General features: G+C 44.8%; 2 protein-coding genes across 8 annotated transcripts in view; one reads left to right on the top strand and one right to left on the bottom strand.

The window, feature by feature from the left end:
• The window catches only part of LOC118366765 (interleukin-1 receptor accessory protein-like 1-B), a 580901-nt gene extending 570259 nt beyond the window's left edge, over positions 1 to 10642 (top strand). For 5 of the 7 annotated variants that reach the window (XM_052493220.1, XM_052493222.1, XM_052493218.1 and 2 more), the window contains exons 10-12: positions 238 to 408; positions 4472 to 4516; positions 6306 to 10642. In XM_052493220.1, coding sequence (XP_052349180.1) covers positions 238 to 408; positions 4472 to 4516; positions 6306 to 7030 — 941 coding nt within the window. In that variant the 3' untranslated portion in view covers positions 7031 to 10642. The remainder of the gene's footprint in view (positions 1 to 237; positions 409 to 4471; positions 4517 to 6305) is intronic. The other 2 variants (XM_052493224.1, XM_052493223.1) reach the window with 1 other exon arrangement.
• Positions 10643 to 10776: 134 nt separating this feature from the next.
• Positions 10777 to 18012, bottom strand: LOC118366467 (nuclear receptor subfamily 0 group B member 1-like). The gene is made up of 2 exons (XM_035749098.2): positions 17169 to 18012; positions 10777 to 13008 (listed from the first exon to the last, which is right to left on the bottom strand). The coding sequence occupies exons 1-2, from the start codon at positions 17890 to 17892 to the stop codon at positions 12767 to 12769; spliced, it is 966 nt and encodes a 321-aa protein (XP_035604991.1). The 5' UTR covers positions 17893 to 18012; the 3' UTR covers positions 10777 to 12766.
• Between the last annotated feature and the right edge of the window lie 485 nt (positions 18013 to 18497).

Here is an 18497-nt window from a genome sequence, read left to right as displayed (position 1 = left end):
TGTTGATCTATCAGTCTGGCTTTCTACTGCTTCCTCTAGTGTTGTTGATCTATCAGTCTGGCTTTCTACTGCAGCTCTCAGCTCTATCGTTATGTCTGGCAATATAATTCTCTTTCTTTCACTTTCACATAATAAAGAGTCATTTTTTTGTCTGTTCATGCCTACATTCATATCCCTGAGTGTGCAATGCTTCACCAGACCTTCTGTGTTCTGTCTGTCTTTCTGTGTTTCTGGCAGATAATAAGGACTATGATGCATACCTGTCCTACACTAAAGTAGACCCTGACCAGTGGAGTCAGGAGACCAAGGAGGAGGAGCGCTTTGCCCTGGAGATCCTCCCTGACGTCTTGGAGAAACACTACGGGTACAAACTGTTCATCCCAGACAGAGACCTCATCCCAACAGGAAGTAAGTGATGACGAGGGGAGTGAGGGAGGGGGATGTTGACGGGAGTGGGGGATGTTGACGGGAGTGGGGGATGTTGACGGGAGTGGGGGATGTTGTCGGGAGTGGGGGATGTTGAGTGGGGGATGTTGAGGGAGTGGGGGATGTTGATGGGAGTGAGGGGGGGGTTGACGGGAGTGGGGGAGTACGGGAGGTGGGGGAGGGGGAGGTTGACGGGAGGTCGGGGAGGGGGAGGTTGACGGGAGTGAGGGAGTGAGGGAGGGGAGGTTGACGGGAGTGAGGGAGGGGGTTGACTGGAGTGGGGGGTTGACGGGAGTAGGGGATGTTGACGGGGAGTAGGGGATGTTGACGGGAGTACGGGAGGTGGGGGGAGGGGAGGTTGACGGGAGTGAGGGAGGGAGGGGGGGAGGGAGGGGGTTGACGGGAGGGGGGTTGACGGGAGTACGGGAGGTGGGGGAGGGGGAGGTTGACGGGAGGTGGGGGAGGGGAGGTTGACGGGAGTGAGGGAGGGGGAGGTTGACGGGAGTGAGGGAGGGGGTTGAAGGGAGTGGGGGAGGTTGACGGTGAGGGAGTGGGGGAGGTTGACGGTGAGGGAGGGGGAAGTTTGACGGGAGTGAGGGAGGGGGAAGTTTGACGGGAGTGAGGGAGGGGAAGTTTGACGGGAGTGAGGGAGGGGGAAGTTTGACGGGAGTGAGGGAGGGGAAGTTTGACGGGAGTGAGGGAGGGGAAGTTTGACGGGAGTGAGGGAGGGGAGGTTGGCAAGAGTGAGGGAGGGGGAGGTTGACGGGAGGGGAGGTTGACGGGATTGAGTGAGGGGGAGGTTGACGGGAGTGAGGGGGGGGGGTTGACGGGAGTGGGGGAGGGGGGTTTGACGGGAGTGAGGGAGGGGGAAGTTTGACGGGAGTGAGGGAGGGGGAAGGGTGAGGGGGATGAGGGGGAAAGGGGTGGGTGGGGGGATGAGGGGGAAAGGGGTTGGGTGGAGGGGATGAGGGGGAAAGGGGTTGGGTGGGGGATGAGGGGGTAGGGTAAGGGATGCTGTGTGTGGTTATGTGATAGTACGTTCACTAATTTTGTTGTGGCTTGTACAGTTATTGTTGTTGTTGTTGTTATTGTGATTGTTCTTTACTCTGTCACTATATCGTCTGCCTCTGTCATCAGTCACTATGTCATGAAAAGATCAGGTGTTCATAATATTTTGTGTATATGTGTAGTTTGTGCAACAAAGAAACTCTAAATAATATATCCATATCATCAATAGAACAACCTTTAGTATTTTCACCTGTTTCACTTATATAGTTGTTACATGTGCTGTATATTGCTTCAAATATATAATATATTGCTTACCCATGCATATTGTTGTATCCCGTGTTGTGGAATTTTATATTTATCCTTTATTTAACTAGGCAAGTCAGTTTAAAACAAATTCTTATTTACAATGACAACCTACCCCAGCCAAACCCTAACATCACTGGACCAATTGTGCACCACCTCATGAGACTCCCAATCACGACTGGTTGTGATACAGCCTGGAATCAAACCAGGGTCTGTAGTGACATCTCTAGCACTGAGATGCAGTGCCTTAGACCGCTGCGCCACTCGGGAGCCCGAGTGTATGACTGTATACAACAGCAAGTGTTATATGCATACTGTGCATTTGTTTAAACAGGCATGCATGCACTTGTTCAGTGCATGATCATTGAATGCATGCTTATGATTGGTTGTAACCATCTGAACCTTCTTATTCCTGATACACTCCTATACACTGCCATGTTCCTTTCAAGATCTATTAAACGGGTAGTGCAGTAAAAAAAAAAGTGATTTTTCTGTTTTTAAAATTATATTTCCACACTGAGGTTGAAATAACTCGGAAATTGTGAAACTTATGATCATGCCCTTTTAATGTACAAGCTTTTTGAGAGAAAAAAGGCCTGTTCAGATGGGAAGGAGATTTTGGCCCACAGCATGACATCACAATCCGATTAGATTATTCTGACCAATGGACAATCTTTTATTTGCATATGTATCCTCCTACTTTGACGGGGTAAGCGGGGTAGGCTCTAGGGTCTAGACAATCCTATCCACTAATCAGGACTGTGTATGTAAATATATCGGCATTTGTATCAACACGCCCACATGATCAGACTGAGCATTTCAATGGCAAAAGGAGGCTCCCAAACATAAATGATTGATTTTTGTATTTTGAAAGTTGCATATCTTAAACTTGAGTGCTGACAAGCAAAACATTTTGGGACCATGTCAACAATGGACTATGGAAACAAATACAAAAAATATAGTTTTTGGGTGGAGTTTTCCTTTAATAACCCACTCCCTTTAACCGAGATGCAACATTCTCTCTCACCTTTCTAGTCCAAAATGCATTCTACTGTGTAGCCTATGCCACACTGACTGTGCCCTCAGCAAGGGGACTATATAACAGTGGACATGAGATACAGCTAGCTCAGTATACATGCTGTCGGGCAGATATCATAGAGTACATGTTATCCCCAGCAGCGTCCTCTCTAGTTCCCATTTAACCCATTAATACATTCATGAATATATTTTGTGAACATATTCTGATGCATGTGCCAATCTGTCTAGTAGTCCGTCTATGTATATGGTCCAGGTTGTTCATTACCACGGCTCTACGTCTAGCTGGGTCTTGATGTTCAGTATCTATCATCACAGCTCTACATCTAGCTGGGTCAGGAAGTTCAGTATCAGTATTGACTCCCGGGTGGCGCAGCGGTCTACAGACTACAGACCCTGGTTCGATTCCAGGCTGTATCACAACCGGCCGTGATTGGGAGTCCCGTAGGGCGGCGCACAATTGGCCCAGCTTCGTTAAGGGTTTGGGTAGGCCGTCATTGTAAATAAGATTTTTTTTTTTCTTAACTGACTTGCCTAGTGAAATAAAGGTAAAAAATATAGAGAGAAATCTATTACCACAGCTCTGTCTAGCTGGGTCCAGATGTTCTGTATATATTACTACATCTAGCTGGGTCAAGATGTTCAGTATATATTACTACATCTAGCTGGGTCAAGATGTTCAGTATATATTACTACATCTAGCTGGGTCAGGATGTTCATCTATATTACTACATCTAGCTGGGTCAGGATGTTCAGTATATATTACTACATCTAGCTGGGTCAGGATGTTCAGTATATATTACTACATCTAGCTGGGTCAAGATGTTCAGTATATATTACTACATCTAGCTGGGTCAGGATGTTCAGTATATATCACTACATCTAGCTGGGTCAGGATGTTCAGTATATATCACTACATCTAGCTGGGTCAGGATGTTCAGTATATATTACTACATCTAGCTGGGTCAGGATGTTCAGTATATATTACTACATCTAGCTGGGTCAGGATGTTCAGTATATATTACTACATCTAGCTGGGTCAGGATGTTCAGTATATATTACTACATCTAGCTGGGTCAGGATGTTCAGTATATATTACTACATCTAGCTGGGTCAGGATGTTCAGTATATATTACTACATCTAGCTGGGTCAGGATGTTTAGTATATATTACTACATCTAGCTGGGTCAGGATGTTTAGTATATATTACTACATCTAGCTGGGTCAGGATGTTCAGTATATATTACTACATCTAGCTGGGTCAGGATGTTCAGTATATATTACTACATCTAGCTGGGTCAGGATGTTCAGTACATAATTGTATGTTTAAACACTCAGGATGTTCAGTATATATTACTACATCTAGCTGGGTTTCATGTGGAATAGAGCGAGAGTGAACACATCCAGTGAGACTACTGCTCCGGCGGTATGGTAGGCAGCTTCAGACAGAATGGGACATCATAGACATGTTTAGAGGCTGTTACTGTAGTTACTGCACTGCTGCATGAGAGAGAGACAGCTGAACGGAGAAACTAGTCCCTAGTCAGAGTTGTACAACAAGTTGCTAAAAAACTGTGTGAGCGAGAGAAAGAGAGCAAAATAATAAATTGTAGTTCATATGCCAGTGTTACGCAAGTCCTCTTTGCTGTTTGTGTTCTCCTGTGATCTGAGTCTCAATGTTGACATGTTTTATGTTTAGGTCTGGCCAATGAGCTTTACCAGGATGACACAAGACTTCTTAGAGGTACATGTCCTCAGTCTCCCTCTTGTGTCAGCGAACTGTGATGCACTTCCTCTCTGGACAGGAAAAGAAGCTTAGGGTGGGCATTTTGTAAGCGTTTACACAGCAGGAGCATAGCTTTTAAGTCAGAACACACACACTCTAGCACACAAACACAGGCACACACACTCACGTACACAAACACACATGCCATTGCACACAGACACACAGATCCAAAAACCTCAGAGAGGGAGAGAGAGATTAGAAGTGATGTAGATAGTGTTGACTAAGACCAGTTGTAGTAGACAGGTTGGAGGTACCTTCATTGGGGAGAACGGGCTCGTGGTAATGACTGGAGCGGAATAAGTGGAATGATATCAAATACATGAAACACATAGTTTCCATGTGTTTGATGCCATTGTATTTGCGACGTTCCGGCCATTATTATGAGCCGTTCTCCTCTCAGCAGCCTCCTGTGTTATAGTAATTGTATGTTTAAACGCTAAACTGTTGTCTGACTGCTGTCTGTTTTGTGTTTTATGTCTTGTAGTTGTCCATCCATTGTACTGTGAAGTGGTGTGCTAGATGTCTCATTTCCACATCATGTTACAACAAATATATTACTGTGTACAGTAGCTTGTGAAAGTAATTTCCCCATTTCGTTGCCTTACAACCTGGAATTAAAATAGTTTTTGGGATGTTTGTATCATTTGATTTACACAGCATGCCTACCTCTTTGAAGATGCAAAATATGTTTTATTGTGAAAGAAACAAGAAATACAAACAAACAAAAAACTTGAGAGTGCATAACTATTCACCCCCCCCCCAAAGTCAATACTTTGTAGAGCCACCTTTTGCAGCAATTACAGCTGCAAGTCTCTTAGGGTATGTCTCTATAAGCTTAGCACATCTAGCCACTGGGATTTTGTCCATTCTTCAAGGCAATACTGGGATGGGTTCCACTTGTGTACAGCAATCTTTAAGTCATACCACAGATTCTCAATTTGATTGAGGTCTAGGCTTTGATTAGGCCATTCCAAGACATTTAAATGTTTCCCCTTAAACCACCCAAGTGTTGCTTTAGCAGTATGCTTAGGGGAATTGTCCTTCTGGAAGGTGTACCTCCGTCCCAGTCTCAAACCTCTGGAAGACTGAAACAGGTTTCCCTCAAGAATTTCCCTGTATTTAGTGCAATCCATCATTCCTTCAATTCTGACCAGTTTCCCAATCCCTGCCGATGGAAAAACATGGGGATGGTGTTCTCGGGGTGATGAGAGGTGTTGGGTTTGCACCAGACAGCGTTTTTCTTGATGGCCAAAAAGCTCAATTTTAGTCTCATCTGACCAGATTTCTTTCATATGTTTGGGGAGTCTCCCACATTGCCTTTTGGCGAACACCAAAAATGTTTGCTTATTTTTTTCTGGACACTCTTCCGTAAAGCCCAGCTCTATGGAGTGTATGGCTTGGTGGTCCTATGGGCAGATACTCCAATCTCTGCTATGGAGCTTTGCAGCTCCTTCAGGTCAATATGGACTATTTTGTGTATGTACATTAAATCCAAATAAAAATTCAGATTACAAGTTGTAATGCAACAAAATAGGAAAAACGCCAAAGAGGGTGAATAATTTTGCAAGGCGCTGTACAAAACATGTTATAGAAAATATGTTAGTGTATAGAATAATCTAAGCGTACAGAATAGAATAATCTAAGTGTATAGAACAATCAATCTCCTTTTCCAAGGAGATTGATTGTATGCTTAGTGCTTTGGGTTCTCCCTCTCCCTTCATCCCTCTGTCTCTCTCCCTCTATCCAGCCTACATCGAGGACGTGGCACGCTGTGTGGACCAATCCAAGTGCCTCATCATCGTCATGACGCCCAACTATGTGGTGCGGCGGGGTTGGAGCATCTTTGAGCTGGAGACACGCCTCCGCAACATGTTGGTCACCGGGGAGATCAAGGTGATTCTGATCGAGTGTGCCGAGCTGCGTGGCATCATGAACTACCAAGAGATGGAGGCCCTCAAACACACCATCAAGACCCTCACTGTCATCAAGTGGCGTGGCCCCAAGAGCAACAAGCTCAGCTCCAAGTTCTGGAAGCAACTGCAGTATGAGATGCCCTTCTGCCGCACCGAACCCATGCTGAGCCATGAGCCAGCGATGGACGTCAGCGAGCAGGGCCCCTTCGGCGAGCTCCAGGCCGTCTCCGCCATCTCTATGGCAGCTGCCACCTCCACCGCCATGGCCACGGCACACCCGGAACTCCGCTCGTCCTTCCACAACTCCTACCACACCACTATGCGGCAGAAACACTACTACCGCAGCTACGAGTACGACCTGCCGCCAGGGGGCACGCTGCCGCCGCTGTCATCACTAGGCAACCAGCACACCTACTGCAACATCCCGCTGACGATGCTGAATGGACAGAGGCCGCCAGCGGGGAAGAGCCGCGAGCACAGTGTGGAGGAGGACCACACTAACCACGCCATGCTGCCTCTGTTGCCCAGGGAGACCAGCATCTCCAGCGTCATCTGGTGACCAGGGGGAGCGGGGCAGGGTAGAACCTTACGACACTAGCAGAGAAACGCGGTTTGGTCTGGTTTGACTTGGATCGGTTTGGTGTCACGCTTCTATGAGCCAGTACTGATTGGCTACATCTGAGAGATTGTGATGAGTTTGGTTAGGAGTGGACCCTTGTGAACAGGCAAGACAAAGTCGGGGCAGGTTTGGTTTGGAACGTGGTCCTCATGTATGCAGATGAGAAGTTCTTAACCCGAGGATTAAAGATTCAAACTGACAACAACAAACTGTTTGATCAAAAGACATCAGAGTTTGATCAAAATGAACTGTGAATAAAAAATAAAAGAACCCACGCAATGGCACTTGTGCATGCGCGCGTACACACACACACACACACAGACACACACACAAAAGGAAAACAGGGTCTTGTACATATATTTTCAGTTTATTTGTAGCATAAGTGTCTTCCTGTGTGTTTTTCTCTTTTTATTCAATCATGTTTGTTGCCTTCTTTACTTTAACTTTGCTTTAACTCGTCACACAGATTTATATATTTCTATTTTTTTCTGTTTTTTATTTATTTTTATTTAATTACAATATGCTTATGAAGAAAGCCAGTATGTCATGTATCTGCGCTGTTGTGTTTTCTATCTTGACTTTATGTAGTTTAAGATCTTTTTTTACACACTTTGGGGGAATTGCCTGGACATTGCAACATTTTACTCCAAGGAGCAGCATCTTGTTGTTGACCTGTATAAGGTGTATATCTAGTTTTTAAAACAATCTTTAAAAAAAATCATAGAATATGCAAAAAGAAGGAAGAGCTACTGGTGATGTTGATGTAACTTCCTGTGGACCAGAGGAAGGGGAGGATTTCGAGAGGGGTCCTAGTCCTCTCCAGTCAGTCGGAGCTCTCTCTAAAGCTTCATATTTTCTATAAAACAAACAGCCTCGCTGTTTTAGTGTGATAGTGAAATCCCTCACCTTAAAAATAAATGTGTTGATTATTTTAAAAATAAGTATATTTTTATAACAAAAAGAGTTTGCTTGGATAGTCATTACTTATTTACATTTCATCTGACATTAAGGGGGAGGTGTGTGTGTGTGTTTGTGTGTGTGCTAGGCTGGTTTTGTACACCACTTAGATATGTGGTTCCTGGTTTGTTAAAGGCCGAGTGCAGTCAAAAAAGTGATTTACTTGTTTTATATGTTTCTACACTGAGGTTGGAATAATACTGTAAAATTATGAAAATTAGGCCCTGTAGGAGCTGTTTGTTCAGCCTGTTTTGGAGGGAGGGAGTTTTGATCTTTCATGGTAACACCATGCAGTAAATTAGAACAATAAGAAAGAGTACCAAGCCTCTGCCAATAACAGCAAATATTCAGTTTTCCCCTTCCCACTCAAACCACTCACAGTCTTAGCTAAATTCTTGCTTGATAAATTGATATTTAGACACTAATTAATTTTTTGGACCATTTTAATTGTAAACAGTCACAGAAAGGCACTTAATTGTTACCCAGAAATGATTTGATATTGAGATAAAAACAGCTGCATTGGACCTTTTAAGATAACAGTATGGATTTTGAGTACCTCATGAAACATTTTTAGATTTAAAAAAATACATTTTCAATGTTTTGGTTGAGTTCTTGAAATATTTTCCCATGCTGAGAAGTCTGTTTTTAATCCATGCTTATCCAGGTCATGTTTAAGGAAAGAAAAAGTGTGTTTGTGCTTTAAAATACTTTTAAAATTATATTTGAAGGTGTAATTTCTGAGTATGCATAGCAAATAGATACATATTCTATATATGATATAGATATTTATATAAATATATAAACACGATATTCACTTGGAAGGAAATGTCTTTATAAAAACACAATCCATTCTTATCAGTTGCCCTTACGTTCTCACTGCATATTAAAAATGTGGATCTCCTCTCGATTCATTTATGTTCTGTTCATTTTAAACAGTCTTCCATGGTCCAAAAGACAGAGTTCCGGCCATCCAGGACCAGAATTCAATAGTTCTGCTCTAAGTAGTAGCTACTGAAGGCAGGCGAAATGAAGAGATGATTAAACACTGCCATCTGCTGGTTAATGTTGAATTAGCAATTGGTGCAATGAGACAAATAGGATCCACACACACGTGCACACAGTCATGCGCAGTAATATGGCCAGTGAGTGTGGCAGGCTGGCATGAATACACACATGTTCTCTCTCGCTCGCTCTCACACACACACACACACACACACACACACACACACACACACACACACACACACACACACACACACACACACACACACACACACACCACGGTGGCAGGCATCAGTGATATAGCTGGTGTGTCTTCTGACAGCTGGCCTTTTATTACTACATACACGATTAATAGACTTATCTTTATCAATTAGGGTCTTAATTGGAAAGAAAATGGGCCCCATGAAGAGGATAGAGGGACAGCAGGTAGCCTAGTGGTTAGAGTGTTGGACTAGTAACCGAAAGGTTGTGAGTTCGAATCCCGAGCTGACAAGGTAAAAATCTGTTCTGCTCCTGAACAAGGCAGTTAACCTACTGTTTATAGGCCGTCATTGAAAATAAGAATTTGCTCTTAACTGACTTGCCTAGTTAAACAAAGGTAAAACCGGGGAGAGACCTTTGGTGTGGGGAAAATGGTGTGGTTATATATCTGGCCTATCAAAGGAAAAAGTCATGCTTACGCCTATCCAATTATTTCAGGTCTACACCAGAGTGAAGGGGTAAGGACTGATGGGGGGCAGGGTTGGGGGCTTGTGGTCCACCCACAGGTTCTGGATTCCCTCATTGTCCCGGTAACAGCTCACACTCCTCCTGCCGCCGGCTCCATGGCATCTGTTGTCGTCTTCTTAGCCTAATACTACTCCTACTACCTCCCCTCGCACACACTCATCCCCAGTACGTTGGTGTGCTGTTCTGACCGCTCAGAGCGCCTGACCACCTTGTGTCTCCACGCTTGCCTGCTCCTCATCTGTCACACACACCCAAACAGTCCTACAGTATAGCAACTGGGCAGGAAGATTGCTTTCTCTAGAATCCGGATTGCATCGAGCCCTAAAAAAACCCTACAAGTTTTGTGTCTTTGAGGTGTTGAGCAGCTCTCCCCACCCCCTGAATCCCTCCTGCAGATATTCCCATTTGTTCCGGGAACATCCTGCCCGTTGATGGTGAGATTTGGAGAGAAGCGAAACACCATCCAACTCTGCAGGTCATTTCCTCAAGATTTTCTTCTGCACACCTGTGACTGCCCTGAAGCTGGGTTTTTATGTGTGTGCGCGCATGTGTGTGTCTGTGTCCGCATGAGTGCATGACACTACCAGTGTGATGTTTAAACAGTGCCCTCTTGTGGTCATAACAGGTCCATTGCTGTTTCTCTTACCAGCCTCATGATAATCCTACAATGGATACAATTACACTCTAAACTGTGTGCTTGCATGATAAATTAATGCAATTGCACAGCAACAATCACCTATTGCCTCAGACAGAGACACAGGAAAAGTCTATTGAGTCGAAACCAGAGTATGAGTAGAGTATCAATATGGTGAGATGTGAATCCAGGACAACAGTGAGTGGTAGAGGATTTATATAACCAAGCCCGGAGCTATACTGGGATTTCTACCAATCAGATTTGAAGAAGGCCATTCTTCACTGCTTAGTACCAGCTAGCTTCCTAGGGCTCAGATCCCACACTCCGATGAAAAGAGAATGTTCCAACCTGAACAGAGAAGGACAACTGTGGAAAAAAGGTCATGTCCGCTCCATGTTTGCTGCTCCCAATTCAGACCCGTGTTGAATTAAAGATCGCATGTGGGAGCAGCGAACTGTGAACAGACATCAAACTTTATTCAGAACACATAATCCACCATAGTTACTGAAAAGGAACATTGGGTTTTCTGATCTGTCTGGGTAGATGTTGCCCTTAGGCACAGATCTAGGAACATTTTACCCTTAACCTTAATCGTTAGGGGGTAAAACTCCACTCTGACCTTAGATCAGTGTCCAGGGGCAACATCATCCTATGCCGTTCTGATCACCATAGAGACAGTTTGAGCACCACTCACCTGACACAAGCACGGCAAAGCAATTCAGAGAATACTTTTATGATAGAAAAATAGTTTTATATAAAAAGAAAGTTACAGGCTGATCATCAGCCTGCCCCCAACACCCCCTTTACCCCCACTGTTCTTAATCAACCAGTGTCCAAAACATCTTTAACAAAACACACACATCTCTTCCTCTGTCTGTCCTTCTGTTCAATGGTCCATTCAGATCAAACGGTTGGTTAACAGTTAGTTAGTTCTACTAGAACTACAGATGTGTTATTCTGTCCGTTCGATGGAAAGGGCCAGTCCAGAATAAACCCCACAGATATTGATCTGAGAGGATTTGATAGATGTAATATAGCAAAAAAAAACATTTATAGCCAACCGGAGGGCAAGATGGAGCTATCATCTTGTTCCTTTATAGCCAACCGGAGGGCAAGATGGAGCTATCATCTTGTTCCTGTATAGCCAACCGGAGGGCAAGATGGAGCTATCATCTTGTTCCTTTATAGCCAACCGGAGGGCAAGATGGAGCTATCATCTTGTTCCTTTATAGCCAACCGGAGGGCAAGATGGAGCTATCATCTTGTTCCTTTATAGCCAACCGGAGGGCAAGATGGAGCTATCATCTTGTTCCTTTATAGCCAACTGGAGGGCAAGATGGAGCTATCATCTTGTTCCTTTATAGCCAACCGGAGGGCAAGATGGAGCTATCATCTTGTTCCTTTATAGCCAACCGGAGGGCAAGATGGAGCTATCATCTTGTTCCTTTATAGCCAACCGGAGGGCAAGATGGAGCTATCATCTTGTTCCTTTATAGCCAACCGGAGGGCAAGATGGAGCTATCATCTTGTTCCTTTATAGCCAACCGGAGGGCAAGATGGAGCTATCATCTTGTTCCTTTATAGCCAACCGGAGGGCAAGATGGAGCTATCATCTTGTTCCTTTATAGCCAACCGGAGGGCAAGATGGAGCTATCATCTTGTTCCTTTATAGCCAACCGGAGGGCAAGATGGAGCTATCATCTTGTTCCTTTATAGCCAACCGGAGGGCAAGATGGAGCTATCATCTTGTTCCTGTACAACCAACCGGAGGGCAAGATGGAGCTATCATATATTGTTCCTGTCCAGCCAACCAGAGGGTAAGATGGAGCTATCATATTGTTCCTGTATAGCCAACCGGAGGGCAAGATGGAGCTATCATATTGTTCCTTTATAGCCAACCGGAGGGCAAGATGGAGCTATCATCTTGTTCCTTTATAGCCAACCGGAGGGCAAGATGGAGCTATCATATTGTTCCTTTATAGCCAACCGTAGGGCAAGATGGAGCTATCATATTGTTCCTTTATAGCCAACCGTAGGGCAAGATGGAGCTATCATATTGTTCCTTTATAGCCAACCGTAGGGCAAGATGGAGCTATCATATTGTCCCTTTATAGCCAACTGGAGGGCAAGGTGAAGATATCATATTGTTCCTGTATTGGGCATGTTTTTTTTGCTTATTACTATCCAATAGGAGCTAGGGGCTAGCGGAAGTGGGGAAATGGGGGTGGAGAGTCTAGGGCAAGGTCACGTTTCTAGTGGGTAGGAAATAGGTGAAATTGCCTAGGGAGTAAGGACTAAGAGAAGGACTTGGGGGCTATATCTAGGGGTTGTTTCTGGACAGGACCATAGAAAGCCTACTTCCCATAGAACATCTCCAGCAGGACGTCCTCCATATTGACGGTTCCAATGATGGGCTTGAAGAAGAGCTGTGCCACCACCAGGGGGCTGATGGCCCTCAGCATGGCCAGGGCGATGAGCAGCTTGGCAAAGCGCGTGGCGTCGTCCCGGTGGATCAGCTTCACATACTCGTTGAGAGCCTGGTGAGCCTCGCTCCGCAGTGACTGGATGTAGTTGAGGTAGCACAGACCAGGGAGATCTGGGGAGAGGTGGAGGGGGTGGGGGATAGTAGTGGAGGAGAATAAATCAATTATCATATAGAAACTTTGGACAAGTACATGAACTGTTTGGTTTGAAATTCAGGGAACCCGAGTCATCATGGTAACCAGGTGTCTCATCTGTTGAAAAATGAGAAGGTCTTGATTGTAGACTACCTCCCAAATCATCCACAAATATCTCACAACGCCCTCTGGCAAGGTTTCTGAAGTCTCCAGATATTGAAGGATGCAAATTTCTTAAAACAATACCAATTGCTAAAACAATACCACAAACTGCTTCCTTAGAAGTAGATGAAGGGAATAAATAGGATAATATGGTGACTGTACACTGTGTTTAATGTTTAAAACATTAAGAACACCTGCTCTTTCCATGACATAGAATAACCAGGTGAATCCTTATTGATGTCACTTGTTAAATACACTTCAATCAGTGTAGATGAAGAGGAGGAGACAGGTTAAAGAATGATTTTCAAACCCTGAGACAATTGAGACATGGATTGTTCAAAGGCACTGAAATACTTTTAAGGCGGTGATGCAACCGGTCAGGATGTGCAGCGGTAGAACTTTTGGGGATCTGGGGACCCATGACAAATATTTTTTGACAAACTATTGAAGTGCCTTCGAACGGGTATGGTAGTAGGTGCAAGGCGCGCCAGTTTGAGTGTGTCAAGAACTGCAAAGCTGCTGGGTTTTTCAAACTCAACAGTTTCCTGTGTGTATTAAGATTGGTCCACCACCCAAAGGACATCCAGCCAACTTGACACAACTCTGGGAAGCATTGGATGAATTGAAGCTGTTCTGAGGGCAAAATTGGTTCCTAATGTTTTGTACAATCAGTGCATGTTTGGTTTAACTGGATTATAAATATACTGTATATATACGGCAGTGTAGCCTAGTGATTAGAGTGTTGGACAAGTAACCGAAAGGTTGCAAGTTTGAATCCCCGAGCTGACAAGGTACAAATCTGTTGTTCTGCCCCTGAACAGGCAGTTAACCCACTGTTCCTAGGCCGTCATTGAAAATAAGAATTTGTTCTTAATTGACTTGCCTGGTTAAATAAAGGTAAAATTAAAAAATATTTTTAAAAAATATTGACGGCCTTTGATTATTAAAGTAGAAAGGTTACACAAATATAGAACTTTAAAAGACTGTTATATTAAATGAAGTGCCACATGGAACATCAAATACATCTGTTTCTCATGTAATCAAGTGGCAGAATTCTGCATTTTGACATGTCCCCCTGTGCATCCTCTCTGACATCCAGGAAGATTTTAAACCACTTAACCCCAACATTTCTCCAACTTTAAACCATCATTGTAAAGCCCTAGTTATTTTGTTAGTTTGACAAAGTCATTTCTGAAGATAATTTATACTGTTTATGGACATTTTATTGTGTTTTGTCATGGAAAACTAAGTGGGTCATGCATACAACTTCAACCGTGTTACCCATAGATACCGTCCGCAAGGCAATCAAACCCTCCGCAAGGCAATCAAACAAACTAAATACCAGTACAGGGACTGGTCCAACCTTGTTTTTGCTCTTGAGATGGAAAAAAGTGTATTTTTTAAGGTGAATATGTGCTCTTTATGGCAGAATCTTAAAATAAGCTTTGTTTGTTTTCTGTATAAAATATAAATATGTAACTGCTTTTCAAACTAGAGACAGAGACAGAGTAATGTATTAGTAATGTATTAAGTAATGTATTAAATTGCATATAGGGTATGTAGGCTATACCATTACATGAACTCAATCAAGGACACAACGAGACAATGACTAGTGCGTACATACCGGTACAGGGACAAAGTGGAGTCGCAATTCAACGGCTCAGACACGAGACTTATGTGGCAGGATCTACAGGAAATCACTGACTACAAAAAGAAAACCAGCCACGTCACGGACACCGACATCCCGTTTCCAGACAAACTAAACACCTTCTTTGAGGATAATACAGTGCCACTGTGGCGGCCCACTAACAAGGACCATGGCCGAGGTGAGTAAAACATTTAAACGTGTTAACCCTCGCAAGGCTGCTGGCCCAGACGGCATCCCAAGCCGCGTCTTCAGAGCATGTGCAGACCAGCGGCTGGTGTGTTTACGGACATATTCAATCTCTCCCTATCCCAGTCTGCTGTCCCCACATGCTTCAAGATTGCCACCATTGTTCCCGTACCCAAGAAGGCAAAGATAACTGAAGTAAATGACTACCGCCCGTAGCACTCACTTCTGTCATCAAGAACTGCATCTTACCGGCCACACTAGACCCACTACAGTTTGCATACCCCCCCAACAGGTCCACAGACGATGCAATCACCATCACACTGCACACTGTCCTATCCCATCTGGACAAAAGGAATACCTATGTAAGAATGCTGTTCATTGACTACAGCTCAGCATTCAACACCATAGTACCTTCCAAGCTCATCACCTAGCAGGAGGCCCTGGGTCTCAACCCTGCCCTGAGCAATTGGGTCCTGGACTTTCTGACGGGCCGCCCCCAGGTGGTGAAGGTAGGAAACAACATCTCCACTTTGCTGACCTTCAACACTGGGGCCCCACAATGGTGTGTGCTCAGCCCCCTCCTGTACTCCCTGTTCACCCACGATTGTATGGCCACGCACGCCTCCAACTCAATCATCAAGTTTGCAGACGACACAACAGTAGTGGGCTTGATTACCAACAATGACGAGACAGCCTACAGGGAGGAGATGAGGGCACTCGCGGTGTGGTGTCAGGAAAATAACCTCTCACTCAACGTCAACAAAACAAAGGAGATGATCGTGGACTTCAGGAAACAGCAGAGGCAGCACCCCCTATTGACGGGATAGCAGTGTAGGAAGTGTAAAGTTTTAAGTTCCTCGGCGTACACATCACAGACCTACTGAAATGGTCCACCCACACAGACAGTATGTTGAAGAAGGCTGAAGAAATGTGGCTTGACACCCAAAACCCTGGCAAACTTCTACAGATGCACAATCGAGCGCATCCTGTCGGGCTGTATCACCGCCTGGTATGGCAACTGCTCCGCCCTCAACCGTAAAGCTCTCCAGAGGGTCGTGCGGTCTGCACAACGCATCACCGGGGGCAAACTACCTGCCCTCCATGACATCTACAGCACCCGATGTCACAGGAAGGCCAAAAAAATCATCAAGGACCACAACCACGCGAGCCACTGCCTGTTCACCCCGCTTATCATCCAGAAGGCGATGTCAGTACAGGTGCATCAAAGTTGGGACCGAGAGACTGAAAAACATCTATCTCAAGGCTATCAGACTGTTAAACAGCAATCACTAACTCAGAGAAGCTGCTGCCTACATTGAGACCCAATCACTGGCCACTTTAATAAATTAAACACTAGTCACTTTAAACAATGCCACTTTAAATAATTCCACTTTAATATTGTTTACATATCTTACATTACTCATATCACATGTGTATACTGTATTTTATATCACCTATTGCACCTTGCCTATGCCGCTCGGCCATCACTCATCCATATATGTACATATTCTCATTCACCCCTTTAGATGTGTGTGTATTAGGTAGTTGTGGAATTGTTAGATTACTTGTTCGATATTACTGCACTGTCGGAACTAGAGGCACAATCATTTTGCTACACTCGCATTAACATCTGCTAACCACGTGTATGTGACAAATAAAATTAGATTTCATACTGTTTGTTTTGTGAAGCTTGCATTCGATTGCCCCTCCCTGTTGCACACAACAGGCTTCCATTCCCCCTGTCACAGGGATATTTATGACTGATTTAAGATGAAGTCTTCGATACTGTTGGGCAACCTTGTTTTTGCTCATGAGATGGAAAAACGCGTATTTTTTAAGGTGAATATGTGCGCTTTATGGCAGAATCTTGATTAAGGTACTCTACTCAATTGGCTTAATTGGTGGAACGACACAATTGTCCATTATGCTCGAAATTACCCACATATTAAATAAGCTTTGTTTGTTTTCTGTATAAAATATAAATATGTAACTGCTTTCCAAACTTTCAGAACTAGAGACAGAGTAATGTATTAAATTGCATATAGGGTATGTAGGCTATACCATTACATGAACTCAATCAAGGACACAACGAGACAATGACTAGTGAGTAAATAACCTGCGTTATTAAAGCACCCAGCCCACCTGAGTTGAAGAGCACGGCTCCTTTGAGGTAGGCATATTCCTTGGTACTGATGTCTAAACCCCAACACTTTTTCAGGAACGCTTTGATGCCCTGGATATCCGCGAGAGAGACCCCGGGTGTTCCCGCGCTCTGCTCCGGCTCAACCTGTCTGTCCATTAAGCTGCCTTGGCTGACACAGCCACCGGTCAGGATCCGCTGCAACATGCTAGGTTCCGCGGTCTCCGTGGTCTCGAAGTCCACCCGGTCCTGCGCGAGGCCCAGCACAAGCAGCGGCACCCAGCCGTTCCGAACAAGCAGCAGCTGGTCATCCTCGGGAAGCTCGCGGAAACACGGCACGTTCTTTACAAATCGCAGAGTCTTCATGAGGACCGCCGATGCGGCTTTGCAGGTCACCTGGGGGGACCGGAGAGACCCCCGTCGCAGCGAGGAAGCGCAAGAGCAAGCCTGTTGCTGCCTAAGCTCGAACCTCGAAGAAGAGGAGCAGGAGGAGACCTTGAGCACTTGGTGCTGCTGTCTGTGTTGTGGTTGTGATGTTGGTTCCTCGGTGGTCGTGAGGCTGTCGTTCTTCAGTATGTTGTACAGGATGCTGTTGTTAGTGTTTTGCCCCCCGGCGCCCTGACAATGACAGCCCTCCAGAGTGGCCATGGCCAGTGGCGCGCTTACATCCAGAGAGGGGGAGGGTGTTTTTTGGCCCCTATTACCCCCGCGCGAACAGCAGCACATTTATACTAGCTCCCGTCTGTCCTCGAGCTTTGAGGACTTGTTGTTTAGACTTTTTACATATTCCACCTCAGAGACGCCTCCCACTCACTCACTCATGCTTTCTCTCTCCCCCCCTTTCTCCCTGTGCTGCTCCAGTCCTCCCCAGTACGTGCACCCAGAGGGAGCCAGCTGCTACAAGATGAATAGTAAGGTCATTCCACTATCATAAAATAACATGTTAAGCAGCATCACCCCTTCAGTTAGTTTAAAATAGCCTGTATGGAAAAGGACAAACGGTACCTCAGGGCATGCCAATTATATCACACAAGGAGGCAGACAGAGAGACTGGGGGGGCAGACAGACTGACCAATTCTATACCCTTGAGGTTATCCAGTTATTTTTGGACACAATGGTCTATATTTATCTCACTATCCCAAAAGAAAAACAAATATTCATACTTGCTCTATTTCTGTGAGTGTGTCTGTGTGTGCACACTTGTGTTTTTGTGTGTGAGAGAGATACTCTATTCTTAGGATTTTGTCTTGACTCCCTCACAGCACCGTTAATCAGCTGTTAGCTGGTAAAGAATAGGCCAGAGACAGAGCTGAAGGCTTAATTATTTTAGG

The sequence above is a fragment of the Oncorhynchus keta genome, chromosome 34, assembly GCF_023373465.1.
Source record: "Oncorhynchus keta strain PuntledgeMale-10-30-2019 chromosome 34, Oket_V2, whole genome shotgun sequence".
NCBI classification, from domain to species: domain Eukaryota; kingdom Metazoa; phylum Chordata; class Actinopteri; order Salmoniformes; family Salmonidae; genus Oncorhynchus; species Oncorhynchus keta.
Note: the sequence above shows the minus strand (reverse complement) of the source record. Positions and strands in the feature narration are given on the sequence as shown.

Bases quoted from the DNA above. Each gene is read 5' to 3' on its own strand.
- LOC118366467 (XM_035749098.2), bottom strand. From the start codon at position 17,892: ATGTGCTGCTGTTCGCGCGGGGGTAATAGGGGCCAAAAAACACCCTCC. The intron at 13,009-17,168 runs GTGGGCTGGGTG...ACCTCTCCCCAG, and splicing joins AGCCGTGCTCTTCAACTCAG to ATCTCCCTGGTCTGTGCTAC.